Below are 15,990 nucleotides of genomic sequence, written 5' to 3'. Positions count from 1 at the left end.
AGCCAGAGTTCGGTGGTAGCCTCTGAGATGAAAAGCCTTGTATTGTGCAGATAACCTGTACTATTAAGCAGAACACTTTTGGTGATACATGGTGTACAGAGAGATAGAGATAGTATTCTTGCTAATCAGTTTAATGAAGTGCTGGATGGCAAGGAAGAATAACTATGGCAACTGAAAGATGAACTAATTATTCTTTGTTAACATTACAAATAAAATAATTATAGGTATTGGTATGACGTTAGCTTAGATTTTGAGAGATGCACCTCTTTCTAAGAGTTTATCACATTATATATAGTGAATTAACACATAGTTCTATTATAAACTGTAAAAACAACCTAGTGTGACTGCACTGAAGTTATATACATCACCCATAAGGACCAGCTGAAAATACAAGCCAACTGCAGTCAGCTTTGCCCCTATATTTGCAAATGCTTTAGGCAGGATAAGAGAAATCTCTCCACTAATGTGTTAAACAATTACACAGCAAACATTCATCATTAGGCTGCAAAATGATCACAATTTCCTCTCCTGCACAGCAGCCGTTATGGGAGGAGAAAAACAAATGCCAAAACACAAGGAAACAGAATCCTTTGAGTTTGTTACCTAAGGCAAATCAGAATGAGGCACCATCTGCCATAGAAGTAAGCATAAAATAATTCCATAGTGGATGTAAAACCACCCACAGTACAGGAAACAGGAGCATTTTTATACTTAATACATTACCATTCCTGAAAAAAGACCTCCTGGATTGTCCCCCATTGAGAGGAGGCAGTGTCTTCTTTTCTGGGCTGACAAAAGTGTCCCATTTCACTTTCTCTGACCCTCCAAGTTCTTTCACTTTCTGCAAACAACTTTCCAAATATTCAATTGGGTCATCAGGCTTGTAACACATTAATCCATTCAACAGACTCTGCAACGTAATATCAGAGATACACACTGTAATGATAGATGCCAGGAAAAAACATGCACTTTTACGTTGCACTGAATTTTACTTGACACAGAGAAACCCTGTATTCCTTCTATATTCACACTCTCCATTTCAGGCCAATGTGTGAGAGTGAGGCCTGCAAAAAGCATATGATTTTGGTTTGCTGGTGTCGCAAAAATGATTCAGAACAGGAAGCTCGTGGCTCTGTCTTTATATTTGTCTGTTTGCACTGTAACAAAACCTGAAAATAGTAAAAAAGTTCCCTGTGTTTTTCTTAGAACTACCACTGGCAAACATATGCAGAGCAATGCACAAGCTAGACAGCCCCAGAAGTTACACCTTCTGTGTAGCCTATTAAAGCACTACACCATATCTTTTCCTTATGGACCAGTGCACTCACAAGTATCTTATCCATATACTTGAGGCAACACAAATGATGAAAAAAAAAATTAAAATAATGAGAAATATTCAAATATCATCTTGAGTCAGTATTAGAAGGAAGAAACCACCTCAGCCCAAACCCAAAGTTCATAGGTGTTTCCAGATTTAACTGACCAGAATTTCTCAGTCATTAGAAAATTCCTGTACACACTATTAATTCTGCACCCATCGTATCTATGAGCATTACGGGGAGCACGAGAGAAGGAATGCCAATGCCAGGCCCTCCTCTGACGCATGGTAATTGATTTTCCTTGACAAAGTGACACATAAGTCATCGTCTCACCTCTCCGTAAGACAACTGCATCCAACCTTCTCTTAACAATAAATGTCTTTCAGGATGATTTCTGTTGCTTTGTGCATTTCTTAATTTTTGTGCAACTTGAGTGTCACTAATAAACATCAATAGCTCCAATTCAGGATTTTCTCAGCTATTTATCTACTGTTTACATAGTAGTTGTTGTTTACACACATTTTTATTTATAATATAGGATATAATTTATATGTGTCTATACCCATATTATACTGTTTAACTGGTAACAGCAACTAGCCATATATTTTTGCAGAAGATATCCAGCATTTTTTACCAATTGCCAGCACAAGCGTTGAGCCTTTACACAAAACCAGTTTTGTTGCCTGCATCTTTTGTTAAACCGTTACAATCTAAATGTTCTAGGAAAACATCAGCATGGTTTATGTCCTGTGATTTTCAAACACATGAAGAAATGTCTAGCTTCAGAACAGGCTGGGGAACATACATCTGTGCCTCTGCCTATGTGTGTTTTATCCAGATGGCTGAGTGTCTGATTCCGGGAAAAAAAAAAAAGCCACATTGCACAGAGAAGTAATTATAAACCATTAGCAGCAGGTAACTTGTAGGAAGCTAAACAAAACCACGCTAAACAGTTGTGGGTTGCTTTTTTTCTCTCCCAGACCGATGAAAATCTGGAGCAAACCTGAAAGGTAACCCCTGCCTGGATTCCTCGGCAGAGCGGTCCGGGGGTCCTCTGCCCTGCGGACACCCAAGTTCGGTCCCTCCGCAGGCGGCCGAAGGAGGGCAGAGACAGCCGCCCGCTGCGCCGCGGAGGGGCGCGGCCGCCTGGCTGCCTGCGCGCCCGCGGAGGCTCACGGCAGGTGGGCACCGGGAAACCGCTCCCCCGGCCGGCACCGCGGCCGGCAGCTGCCTCCTGGCTTGCGGGCCGTTGCCGGGCGGCCCCGGGAACAGCGGTCTCCCGGCAGCGCCCCCCGGCCCGGGGCGGGGGCCGGCCCTCCGCGGCGCGGCTCCCCGTGCGAGGTACGCGCGCCGCAGCCTCCTCTGTGACTGCTCCGTCCTTCCATCCACCTTCAGCCCGCCGCGGGGTCCCAGCGCGGAGCAACCCCCTCCGACGGGGCGGAAAACGCTCCCTCCCCGGTCCCCCCCGCTCCTACCTCGAAAAGCTGCGGGATCTCCCTGCGGGCCAGATACTCCTTCGCCTCGCCGGCGCTCATACCGCCAGCCGGGGACGGGGGCGCCGGCGGGGCGCGGGTGGGCAGCGCCGAGCCCCGCGCACGGCACGGCGCGGCGGTGCAATGCGGGAGCCTCGGCGAGGCTTCCGCGGGCGGGCGAACCGGGGCGGGGGGGGGGGGGGGGGGGGAGGAGGGAGGCAGGATGCCCGCCTCCCCGTCCCCGTTGCACGGAGGGAACCAGAGCACGTTTTCCCCCGGCGGGGAGGAAGAGCGTGTGCAGGCAGCCGGGGAAAGTTTCAGGGGGTGCCTGCGGCGAGGCACCGGGCGGAGGCGGTGAGGGGTTGTGGGAGGGGTTGTGCGTGGCTGTGAGCCGCGGAGACGGTGCCCCGGGAGAGATCGGACCCCGGTTCCCGGGGAGGCACCGTCTGCTGTCGCTCTGCTCAGGCGCACCCGCACGCTGGGAGGGCAGCGGCCGCGAGTGCGGACAGGGCTGCGCTGTGCAGGGTGCAGCGCAGAGGTGCTGGAAGCTTCCCGGTCTCTGCCCTTGGCATCGGTTTTGGGATGAGAGGCATTTCACATGCTTTGGGCTGGAAAAAGACCATGATCTGTGATCATTCATGAGCATATGGAATCATCAGGTCGCCAGGAGAGACCTAAAGATGTCTCTGGACCAACCTCCTGCTCAGAGCTCTTGAGGTCATACCAGGTTGCTCATGTCCTTAGCAAAGCCTCTGAGGATGGAGACTGCATAACCTCACTGTGCAGGCTATACTTGCCTGACCTCGTGGTGAAAAGGTGTTTTCTGTTCAGTTAGCATGTCCTTTGTCTCAATTTGTCTTTTGCCCACCATTGTGAAGAGCCTGGCTCCATCCTCAGGATAACCTCCTCCCAAGCATTGGAGACCTGCTGTTATGTCCTCTCTAAGCCTGCCACACGCTGAACAAGCCCAGTTCCTTCAGCCTCTCCTCAAGGGCACATGATCACATTTCTAACTGTCTTTGTGCCTGTCCACTCAACTCACTCCAGTTTATCAACATCTCTGTCTAGGGAGCCCAAATGGGATCCATTATTCTAGACATGCTGCAAGGAGTACTACGTAGGGAGGGAGCTTTCCTGATATTCTGTAGCAAACTGAAAGAGTACATTATTTCAGTTGCTTAATTGTGCTATATCAAGTCTTATGTTCCAATTAGAAAAGATAATCAACAAAATTAAAATACAACATGCATGTAGTTTCACTGATGCACACCTAACAGAAATGGCTTTACATAGTGTAAGCTTGTAAAAAACATGAGCTTTCCCTATCTCTGTATTTTTCAAACATAGGATAGGTTTTCACAGGAGACCTTTAAGAAGCCTCTCCCCCTTGTGTGTGATTTGTGGAACGATAACAGTCGACAAGCTTCTCCTTCTCAGCTGAAGCCATGTTTTGCTGCTTCTATGCTTAAACTGCCCTGCCTCCAGCTTGTTATGCAGACACTTTTTCTCTCCTGGAGAGGCTTCTAGTCCTTGCTTATTCTCCAAACCGCTAAAGGCTGCCCCAGGGGCAGCCCCATGATCCTCTGACAAATTGGACTGGAAGGTTTTCCAAGTGACCCAGTGAGACACAGAAACTTCCACTTGAAGGGCAGCCACTAACATCCCTTCGCAGCAGTCCACTGATGGATGGTTTATTCTCCACTTCAGCTGAAGTGTCTCAGGAAAGAAGTTTTTAAGATCCTTTCCGGCTTCATTTTCTATGAATCCAGTGGTGTCCACTTAGATATGTTGCAGTAATGTCTCTGAATTGGGCACCTCTCATGTTTAAGGAAGACCTTAGTATTTGCTGGAGAGGTTAATCAGCATTCATTTCATCTGCTGTCTTTCTCACCCTCCCATGAGCTCTGGATGTGGCTTTAATGTTACTTTCCCTTGCTAAGATTTTAATACAACCAAAGTTTTGATTGAGTACAATAAAATAGAGTAGTCTCCAATGACCTAATCAAAAGATAGGACATATAAGTGCTTTTAAAATACTTCAAATAAAGCTTGACAAGAGGAAGAATGAATTGAATTGAATAGATATTTTCTTAAAATAGGATCTTTCCTAGGGAAGGCTAATGGAAGAAGCCATTCTATTTAGGAAGGCAGAGCTGTGGTTTTAACATTTGGAGGTTTTGATGTTTGGGGTTTTTTAGTTAATACAAAAATATTAGCTGTGTTATCATTGTCTCAGACAATTTCCATTTATAGGCTTTCAGCATATTCAACATTTATGGGTAAATTAGTATCTTACCCAATGTCATGGATTGATAGAGAAAGATACTTCCTTTCACATGCTTTCTATGGCATCTTCCTCAGGAATGTGAAAAATTTTTGTGTAAAGCCCTGTCTGAGATGCTTGGTTTTTACTGTAGGCACTTTGCTGCTAGATAATTCTAACAGAAAATAAAAATTCTGACTGTTCTGCCATAAACCCATTATCATTATGCACATATAAATTAGTGTTCAAAAAAAGAGTGATTTCGAGCTAATCTGATTTTTGTTGGACAAAATAAAATTCTATGTTGCAGAAATTACCACCTCAGAAAAAATATGGCCATTTAGGAAATCTGTCAGACTGAATGTGTGAAATCTATCTAGAAAGGATATTTTTGGATCTAATAATATGGTACCTCCTTCTAGAAGTAATTTGTTATGTGTTTGCCTTTGGCAAAATCCCCGTATTGAAGCAGGGTCACAGGTGGATGCTTCTCAAAGGCTCTGAAGAGCATTGGCAGCAATGGATTAAGAATATATTAACTAAATATAAAGCTGGGGTATTTGTGAGTTCATTTCATGTATGTAGGTAACATAAAGGCAGCTGTTAGAAGGCTAGCTGTTTGTCATTGAACAGTATCTGATGAAAAGTGTGGATGGAAATGACATGGTCTTACAGCCATAGGAAATAGTAGGGAATGCAAAAAAAGTTCCCAGAAATGGGAATATGCACCTGACCTCCTGAGCATTGAAGGTACAGGCAGATCTTCGTGGTACCGGCATATGGCTGAAGGATCAATTTAGTTATACTTCTACCACTGCCTCCTTCTGCAGGGGGAGAAGTTACAGTAGGAAGAACAAAATTTTGCTATCAATGTGATAATGGTTCTGGAAAGTTATTGTGAAAACTTGTGGATCCTATACCATTGGGCCAATTTCATTCTCATTCTCGTTGGCTCCTCCAGTAAATACATGAAGCAGAACTGATACGAAATTAGTATGGGATCAGCTGGAATATGCTGTTCTGGGCCTTCTCTTCTTCCTGGTTAAACCAATTACCTTACACCCATAGCCTTCAGTCAAAGCTTAATTAGGTTCTATGTTTCCAGAAATCACTTCAGAATCCCCCAGTATTTATGTGTCTTCTAGTTTTTTGTCTAGTGTCTGTGCAAGCACTAGTGGCTGTCATTTTTCACTAAGCTGCTGCTCTGCTAGATGTCATTATTAAGTCAGAACCGATGTCCTTGGATTGATGCACTTATACAGGCTGGGGCAAGGTATGTGGAAAGTCTGATTTTGTAGATTCTGTAAGTTAAAAAAAATGATGTGTAGCCTTTTTAATAGAATATGCTGAATTATATGCTTCTGTTCAAGAAATAACATGCATTTTAATGTAAATGCAGAATTTATATACAGCCCTGTACTATGCCTAGTGTGGTGTAAATTAATCCAAGACTACTAAAACGATCTTTTCATTTTAATGAAAAACATGTTTCTGAACTTTTGCTACAGTGTTGTTAACAGGATTTTTTTAAACCAACACTTTTCCTTCCCCTTTCTTGTCTGCTTTGCTTAACCTTTTATTTTTCTTTTCTACTGCTATCTAAACAGCTTACTTAAGTGAACTAAATCACTAATTGAAAGGTAATGAAAATTCTACCTAGAAAAATCTAATCTAATCTCTGGGTCTAATTTTCACCAAGTCCCAGAACTGACATTTGTGTAACTTTTGTGGACACTAAGATGGATAAAGCTTGGGAGGGAAGAAAGAAGGTAGGTGCTGCTGCTCAGAAGGGTGTATATTTCAGTCTACTGAGGGCAGAATAAATATGCTATGATCACTCCTTAACCTTTGTTTTTATAAACTACATAGCTTTAGCTTTTGTTTTCCAATTACAGTGTAATCATTCTTGTGTCCCTTCCCTGAACTCCTTCCAGTTTATCATCAGGCATCTTCAGGGAAGGCATCAAGTGGAACATGCTGTTCCAGAAACAGTCCCACCAGTGCCAGGTACTGATGTGCTTCAGCCTTCCTAGAACATCATCACAGTCCTCATTCAGTTGTTTTCACTTGGAGAGGTGGCATTTCTGCCCTGGCCTTGGTGTTGCAATGGGGTTCACCTTTATAGCTGGTTACCTACCAGGCTCCCAGCAGCTCCACCTGCCACTTTATTTTCTCACATAGATTCCTCCACTGTAGGATCAACACCTGCTCTTTATTCTTTGATCTGTAAATTAATACATTTTACCAAGAAGTCAGCTTGCTCAGTCCCAATAAGCTGTCCCCTTTGTGAGTTACCACTCACAGTTACCACACTGTTATCTGCCAGAAGTAGCAGTGATTCTTTCTTTTTTTAAATCAATAAAACTGCCGTACAGCACATGGTCCAAACACAGCTCCCATGGGATCAAACCAGAAACACAATATTCCCCATTTACACTTCACTTTGGAGACCAGTCAATTAGTCATTAAATGGATTAATTTTGCTTCATTCAGGTTTCCTAAGCAAAATATCCTGCAGCAGTAAATAAATGCCTTCAGATCAGCCCTTTTTAGTTCATCAGCCACAACAGTCCTCAAACAATTATCTGTGGATATACCTGAGAGGATCTATTTTCAAAACCTGGCATTGACCAACCTTAATTAAACTCCATATAAACAGTGTTCCAGTAAGTTCTTACCAGTTCTGGGTTTTTTACTAAGTTCCACATTAGACGGACAGGCCTGCAATTCCCCTTTTAAAGTTCTGGCCTAACACATTCCCAACATGCAAATATTTCATGGGGGTCTTGGAGGACCAAAATGTCCTTTCCAGCTGTTTTCAAACTCCACTACAAGTTATCCAAATACGCAGATTCACTCGGTGGTTTTTAGCGGCTACGATTATAAAACTTACCTGACTACAAGTGTAAGGAAGAACGTTTCATCATCCTCCTATGGTATAATTGCATCATCTCATTATTTCTCTATACACAGAACAGAAATATTTTTGAAGGCTTCCAATTGCTTTTGTTATATTTCTGCAAGCATCTTCCAATAATGCTGTTAGGATCCTTTTTTTTTTTTCTGTTCAGAAAAAACGGCTCTTGTAAATGCTGTTTCACCCCTCTGACCATTGGGGTTTATGTCATTTTGTTTCCCTTCTTATTTTTTTTTTACAGTTTTTAAATTTCTCACATATAATTCCTGCAACTTCCAATATTTATTAGAGATGTTATTCTTATGTATCTTTATTTTCAAGCAAAATTGTTTTTAATTAGTGCTGTCTTTTTTTTGTCTTTTTTTTTTTTTCCCTAGTCATAGGCTGTTGCTGTTTGGGCTGTTTTGTTAGCATTTCTTAAGTAATTCCCAGTTGTCATACATATTTTTCTATTTAAGTCCTTAGCCTCGATCTGGCTCCTAGTAATTAGATAGTATGAGGATATTGTACAGGCATTTTGTAACTTAATAAATTCAAGGTTACCACCTCAGGAAGTCCTTAAGCCTCAGGCAGATGGAAGGCAGGAGATCCTGTAGAGGTTTTCCTTGTTTCCAACTCAGACCCTAAGACAGCTGGTCACTAGTGGTGAGAGCACAGACTGGCAGCTTACACAGACTTTCAGTCTGGTCTGTTACAGCTTCCTGTAAACAGAAAGTCCCTCTCCCAACACACACACGTCCCCACACATCCCCAGCTCCTCTGTGTTACAGAAATTGCTTTTTGGGAGGGTTAGTTTATTTTCCTCAGTTACCATTTTCCAGTAACTGATTAATAAACACTCCGAATAATTTGATACCAAATTTTCAATGACTCAGATGTGCTGTGCTATCTTTCCCAATAAAGTCTTAATTTCCTTGCCTTTTCATCCTAAGCATCCAACCACAGATTTGAAGGTCCTAACCTATGAATTGTCCCCAAATAGATAACTGACAATAAAGCAATTTCAGTTCATCTTCTTTACTTTTTATGAACTAAGGAAATTTGGGTAGCTGTAGAAAAAAAACCAAACACAAACATACAGAGCACAATTCAGTTAATAACACAGGCTTGAACTGAATAATGATGACTTGTGTGTGGTCGTGGGGTACAGAAAATAATTCAAGCCCATCTTGAGCGTAAGATTGTTTGAAAGTGTGACTCTCTGCTACTGTTTGGGGTTTATTCCGGTGGTATAATAGACCTGTGCCTTACGACACTATTTCTATAATATTTTATTCAATCATAAAGCAAAAATCTTCCCTACTTGAACATCACCTTGATTCAAAGTACAGGTCTTGAAAAGATGAGCCTCTTGGTAATATATTTTTTTTAATAGAAAGTTAAATGTATTTAAAATAGTGCCAGCATCTAACCATGATTTCAGGATTTCAGAGATAGCTCACATAAGTAACCTTCAACATTTTTTGATACTTGTATCTTTACAGTGGCACAACACATTGTAATCTCAATAGATAAAAGGTGCAAGTCAGTCTGATTTAAGTTTTTTTTTAAACCTTGAGTCTTGAAAGACTCCTGGCTGGGCTTTTTTTCAAGTAGGAAAAGGCCCACAGGTTATTTACAGAGAGATTTGTGTTTTGTTGTAGTCAAACAAAAGCAGTATTAATTTTGTTTGGGCTGTGCATGTGTGCCAAAGAATAAAAGAAAAAAAAAATCTTGTTTAGTGACATAACTTTTTTAATAATTAGGATTCACACTGGAATAATGTCAACATGTGCTCTTGTTGAGTGATCACAGCAATAACTGCAGTGTTCTGGTACAAGAAGTCACCTATTCCCACATTCTGTGTGTATCCAGTGTTTGCCACAAAGCAGCAACTGACAAAATGTCAGTCAGCCACTGGTGTTTGTTCTTTTGTTGTTAAATAACATTGTTTCTTAGTGTTAAAGCTCTGTTTTTCATAGTTCATAATGCAGTAGGAAATGACTGTCCAAAGCCTCTATTCTAAACCTATAAAGGCTGTAACTTAGGCAGGTATTAGTTCATAACTATGACTTCTATTATAAGGAACAAAGTTTTTGTGGGGGGAATTTTAATTTTGATTGAGTTAAATTGATCTTCAACAACCTAAGGTTCTTGAACTCAACCACTGAACTTTTTGTTCTTGCATCACAATGAATAGGATTCAATATATAGAGATTAAAATATGCACATTACATAATAATTAGACAAAAATCAGAATATAGAACAGGAGCAAGATAAAGAAATTGCATCTTAATGATGAGTTGAAAGACAACATGATAGAAATTGGCAAATGTGTTAACCATGGAAATTTTTTAATGTTAATTCAAAATTCATCCTGACTTTCTGCTGACGTACAAGAACATTGCCTGAATTTAGTCACCAACTTCAGTGAATGCTTTCTTGACAGTATAACAAATGAGAATTGGATCAAACACCTGTTTTCAGTAGAAGATGACACCCTGCCAGATGGCTTATTAGCAAAGATAACAGAACAGTTGATGAAATTGTCATATGATAGTTGAAGTCAGATTCAGAAAGCAGGGGTTGAAAACTTTTGGCTAAATGGAAGAAGAGTTTACCCTGAGAATGGATAGAGCCTGATGCTGAGTAGTTTTAAATTTGAAATTACTAATGATAATCAGCTCTTCTTGAATCACTGAGACATTTTTTTCTTGTCATGCTATCCAATAAAACTAAGTAGCTGTTCAATTGCAGTGCTGAACAGGACCCTTGGCCCTGTCTTACTAATATCTTGTAAGAAATGAGGCAGTTGTGTTCTGGAAAGCAAATATACTCTGGCTGGATGCTGGAGTCATGACACAAGGCAGGATTCAAGAGAGGCTTGTTAAGGATAGCTGTTTTCAGGAGAGCTTCTTAAAAACTTCTGCTCCTCTGCAAACTTGTCTCAAGAGGCAGATTACTACAAAATGACAGAGCTGAACATGTGACAAATTCTGTGACTGCAGCTTTCATATTTATTCATAAATGTTCAGGAAAAAACAATTAAAAATATTTTGACTCCTGTGTATTTGAAAAAGCGATCACACTTCAGATGTTTTTACTTGTCTATTCTGGATGCTTGTGGGTACACGATGCAGGCCTTGGTATCTTTATTTTCCTTTTATTCAAGTTATGCTGTAAAACTGGAATCACTAATATGTTCCTTGTTCTGATTTACTAAAAATTTAAAATATTGCTGTCTTGAAATTTGCAGCCTTAAAAATGTCTTTCACAGCACTCAGACTACAGTGGGATACTGAAGAACTAAGATGTTATTAACTTTACCATGTGTTTGAATAGTTTCTATCTGATAAATCAGAAATTAATTTATTAGCAATCACACCAATGACTTGACAGTATTTGGGGAAGTTCTGAATATTTCAAGAATCTTTTGAACTACAGCTAAATGACCTCCACGTCTGGTTTGGACAGAATTTCTAAAATTACCCTGTAGTGTAGCTGACATTTTATTGTTCTATATAAGTTGATTGACAATTAATGATATTGTACTGCATTTTCCTGGCTTTCTGCTGGAACTTGTTATTCACTCAGCCTCTAGGCTAGAGAAAAGATAATCATGACTTGTAGACTATACAGCTTTCCTACCTTTTTTCTCTTAAGGAAACAGTGTTATGAACAACTTCTGAGAAAAAGATGATTTTACCATTCAGTATTTCTAACACACACACACACACAAATGTGTCCCCTTCCAAAACAATTTTTTCATTTATGAACCTATGAAGATTTCCTCTGAGAGAGAAAATATATTTGGTTTCTAGAATTCTGAGCAGATAAATAGTCTAATGAATGAATTTATTTTGCAGAAGGATTTGAAAACAAATATGGCAATTTTAAATCTTCATAACTAAATACAGAATTACTGAAAGAAATGGCAAAGATGGTTTATACTGTTCTGATTCCTAGATGAGGATATAAGGCAGGCAAAGTGTGTTCAGCATCCTTAATTTTAAATACTCTTGTAGAATCTTGTGATAAATATCCAGCCACATTAAAGAACCTGTATTAAAAATGCTTCTCATGACATGATAACATACAACAACCCAAACCACTGAAAATGTTTTCCCTAACTTGCAGAAATGAGCAGGCAAACAGAATCAGATGAAAGAGCAAAAATGAATGTGGAGTGCAACACCCAAAATTTTGGAATACGATATAAAATCTCCTGGTTTCAATATGACATGAAATTAACACTGTATCCTTTGAGTTCTTGCAGTAAGAGGTGCCATACAGATGCAAAGCCTTTATTATTTTTATATTTAGGAAAGTCAAACAGTTATCTTTATTCCAAAGCTATGTAGCAAGTGAAGATACGTACCCCTAACCTCATGTCATGATTGTGATGCCATTATTTTGGAAAGGATAATCTTCATTTGTTCTTTTAAAGTGCTGTTTGTGAAACTTCAATCTGGAATTCTTGCAGTCCACAAAGAGAGCATACCTTGCCATATCTGCAAAATATATATATATATGTGTGTGTATGTGTATATATATATGTGTGTGTAATTTTTTTGAGTTATATGTTTATTATAAACATGCAGCTAATGGACTTTGGTAAGCAATATGTATTTGACATGCTTAAACTATGGATCTTTTTAATGAAAGCTTGGGTCGAATGACTTGGGAGTTCCAGCAGAAAGATTCTTCTTTTCCCATTGATTAATCCATTGGTACAAAGTCAGATTCTTAGCCCAGAAAGTTAATAACCCGTTAAAAATGAAAAGAGGAAGTCCCAAATGCGGATTTAAGCCACCTTTATAATCTCTGGAATCTGAGACAAGCACATATTCAATTAATCCCTGGTCAGGTTTGACTTAGGCTGTGCTATTTGGGCTTTTGAGCCACCGAGCTGTAGGGAGTCTGCCCATTTCACTGACCCTGAACTTACTCCTTTGGGCTGGGTCAGGGTGATGAGGCAAAAGCCTGCTGAAATTGCTACATGAACCAGTCTACAGAATGGGGGTACATAGAAGGCTCTGGTGCTTTAAATCTTTAATATGTAAACACCTAATGGTTATTCTTTAGTAAAGTATTTTTAGTAATCTTTTTTTTTAAGTGCAAGTTTTTTTGTTGTGGTTTTGTGTTTGCTTCCTCCCTCCCCCCCAGCATTTACATATTATTATAATGAGAAAAATTTTGTTTAAGGAATTAATTGATAACTATCAAAGAGTTAAAGTACAGGAAGATGATTTTTGCTGATATATACTTTTACAAATGCATCCATTAAGGTACTGATTAGTTGAAATTGACTGACTGGTGTCTTTTCTCCACACAGAAATCAATCACCTCAAATGAACATGTAAATTTGAATACCTATCTTAAAATGTAAAAGGTCATTAACTGCAGTAAACGTAGCTTTTACATTTTCATTTAACAGATATTTAGCAGCTAAAACAGTTTGGGTCACAGAACAGGACAGATACGTGGAAACAACAGGCACATATTCATGTATTGATGATTCTTGTTATCACTAGGGCTTTTTCTTAATGGCTTCTTTCAGCTAGAAAAATCTCATCCGGAGACACTCCTTAACACAAAGATAAAGGCAGATGAAAGGTAGTGTTGGGGTTTTTTTATTCATTATTGCAGAAGGACACAGAAAATCTTCAATAGATTTCATAACTGAATGCATTCTCCTGTGGGCAGTTCTCTTCTGTTAGCACAATATCCTGATCAAATTAGGACACACAATTTGGCTTTTAAAAAGGAAAGTTTTTGGGGTTTTGCCTAGTCACCAGATTACTTTCTTGCTGAATGTGTTATTTGGTTTCACCCAGACTTTCTGCTTAGTAATAGCCCATTTAATCTTTTAAGTAAGATTCCACCTTGCACTGAGTGCCAGCACTGTAACGGTGAAAGGCTTTCTGCTGACTTTCTACACAGAAGGAAATTTCAACAAGACTGCATTTTTATAAATCATAGCAAAATCTGGCTCCCAAGAACTATGATTTCAATTTATGGAGTCATTCTAGCGTTTCTGCTTGGGAACAGCTTCCAGTAAATATGCTCAAAGAAACAGGTACTTTTAATTTCAAAGAGCTTGGAGTTAGAATTTATAGTGTATTGAAGGATCGTCTGTGTAGTTAGCTCAGCATGAGTACTTTCCACCTGATCCATAGCAGCTTTTATAGCATCCTGATAAATAAAGCTAAAGAGGGAACCAAACTCTCTGCTTTAGACAGTTTGAGTAGTTGGGGAAATTATTTTGGATCAGGTTTGCTGATCCATTGAGACTTTTGTCTACTCTAAAAAGCACAAGGGGGCTTTTGTTTAGAAATTTTTTGTGCTTTTTTGATCTCCTTTACCCAATAACTCCTGGGGAAAAAAATTGCATATTTACATTTTTAAAAATTAAATTATTCCTTCTGTGGAGAATATTTCTTTAAACTTCTTAATGGCCTGTTTTTTGATTTGTCTTAAATTTTCTTCTCTTCTACTAATCAATTCCAATAACATTTCTGTGCTCATTGCATGGTGATCTACATAACCTTTCCTGGCAATTTACTGGATTCAGTTTTAGTCACTGTTCAAATATTTAATGTTAATCAATGTTATTGTACTTGGTATGTGAATAACCTTTAAAGTTGACTCAGTGCTCATTGTATATCTTATTTCTAATACAATTTCATAATATTAAATCGAATATTTTTTCAGGTAAAGTGATGCATTCAGCCTGTAATTTTCAAGCCTTTTGTGTTTGTTTTCTGAAATAGCTGATGAGTAGCCCCTAATGGGGTAAAAAATGTGAATGAAGAAAATCACTTGGCAGATGTAAGGGTATATTCAGATTGCAGGCTGTTGAGCAGTTTAAGAACACATGCAATTGTTTTAAGTAATGGTTTGGGAGCTAAAATGAATCCAACAGCAACACAGCCCTTTGAGTTAGTTTAACCAGTGGAGCTGAGAGTACTTCAGCTCAATCACGACAGGAAGGTCTTTCCCGACACATTCAGATTCTTGTTGTGCCTGGGACGTGATGGATTTATCACAGAGATGTCAGATCTGGTAGTGGAATAAAAATGTGATAGATCCACTGCATGAAATCAAGAGTAAAACCATGGCTATAAACTTAGCTTTATTTAGGGCAATTTAATTAAGATTCTTATCTTGCTCCTAGTTAAGAAGCCCATGAATTTTCTATTTGAGAATGAACCCTTTTGAAATATTAATGGAAAAATACAACAGGGAGCTTAATTTTAACTTTTTTCTGCAGTATTTTTTACTTATTTTGTTATTTTTATAAGTGAGAAACTTTTTTTGTCAAAAGTTTTCAGTGTTCCTTCTATTGAGAAAAATACTGATGCACTGACACCAGATGTGATGTGCATTCTTATTTCATGACTCCCATTATACCTAGCAGCCCAGGCTAACACAGCTCACCTGTGCTGGCTGCTTGGGAAGGTTGACTCTGGCCTGGCCAGAACCAGGACAGTAACAATCTATGTAAACAAGCTGCCACAGCTTTTTTGTATTTTATTTATTTTACCTACAGGATAAGATGTTGGAATGGTTTCTAACCTTATGTCTTCTGAGGATAAAGCACTGGCTTATTACGCAATTCAATATTATGGAAGCTCCATGCCTGGTGATATAAACATCATTAATGACAGAACAGAACTGATAACAAGGTAAATGGTTAATTTGTTAAGAACAAATGTCAACTGAATTTCATTGTAGGTTTCAAGGTTTTTGCCTGTGTTCTATTCTAACCTCAAAAGCCGCTGTAAAAAAATATGTCTATAATCTCACTTTGTAAATAGCTGTAAAAGATATTGTCTAGTTTGATTCTGATGTAGAGGTAAGCAACTTGATGCTGCAGATGAACAAAAGTCTAGGTTCTATTGTGTTTAACTAGCGTTCAAAAAGAATCTATTCATAAACACTGTTCAGTACAATTGTTTCAGCTCAATAATATTAGAAGCAAGACTTCTGTCAAGTTACTTGCCTTTGAAATTTCTGTATCTATTACTCTCACCAGAT

The 15,990-nt window shown here is 39.3% G+C and overlaps 1 protein-coding gene across 1 annotated transcript in view; it reads right to left on the bottom strand.

Annotated features, from left to right (window-relative positions):
• The window catches only part of AK5 (adenylate kinase 5), a gene marked incomplete at both ends in the record, with an annotated part of 88,782 nt that extends 85,928 nt beyond the window's left edge, over positions 1–2,854 (bottom strand). Inside the window, 2 exons of the mRNA XM_084266352.1 lie at positions 724–910; positions 2,795–2,854. Coding sequence (XP_084122478.1) covers positions 724–910; positions 2,795–2,854 — 247 coding nt within the window. The remainder of the gene's footprint in view (positions 1–723; positions 911–2,794) is intronic.
• Between the last annotated feature and the right edge of the window lie 13,136 nt (positions 2,855–15,990).

Source organism: Gallinula chloropus, assembly GCF_964237585.1.
Source record: "Gallinula chloropus genome assembly, chromosome: 6".
Classification (NCBI taxonomy): Eukaryota; Metazoa; Chordata; class Aves; order Gruiformes; family Rallidae; genus Gallinula; species Gallinula chloropus.
The sequence above is the reverse complement of the archived record's forward strand: the minus strand, read 5'-3'. Positions and strand labels throughout refer to the sequence as shown.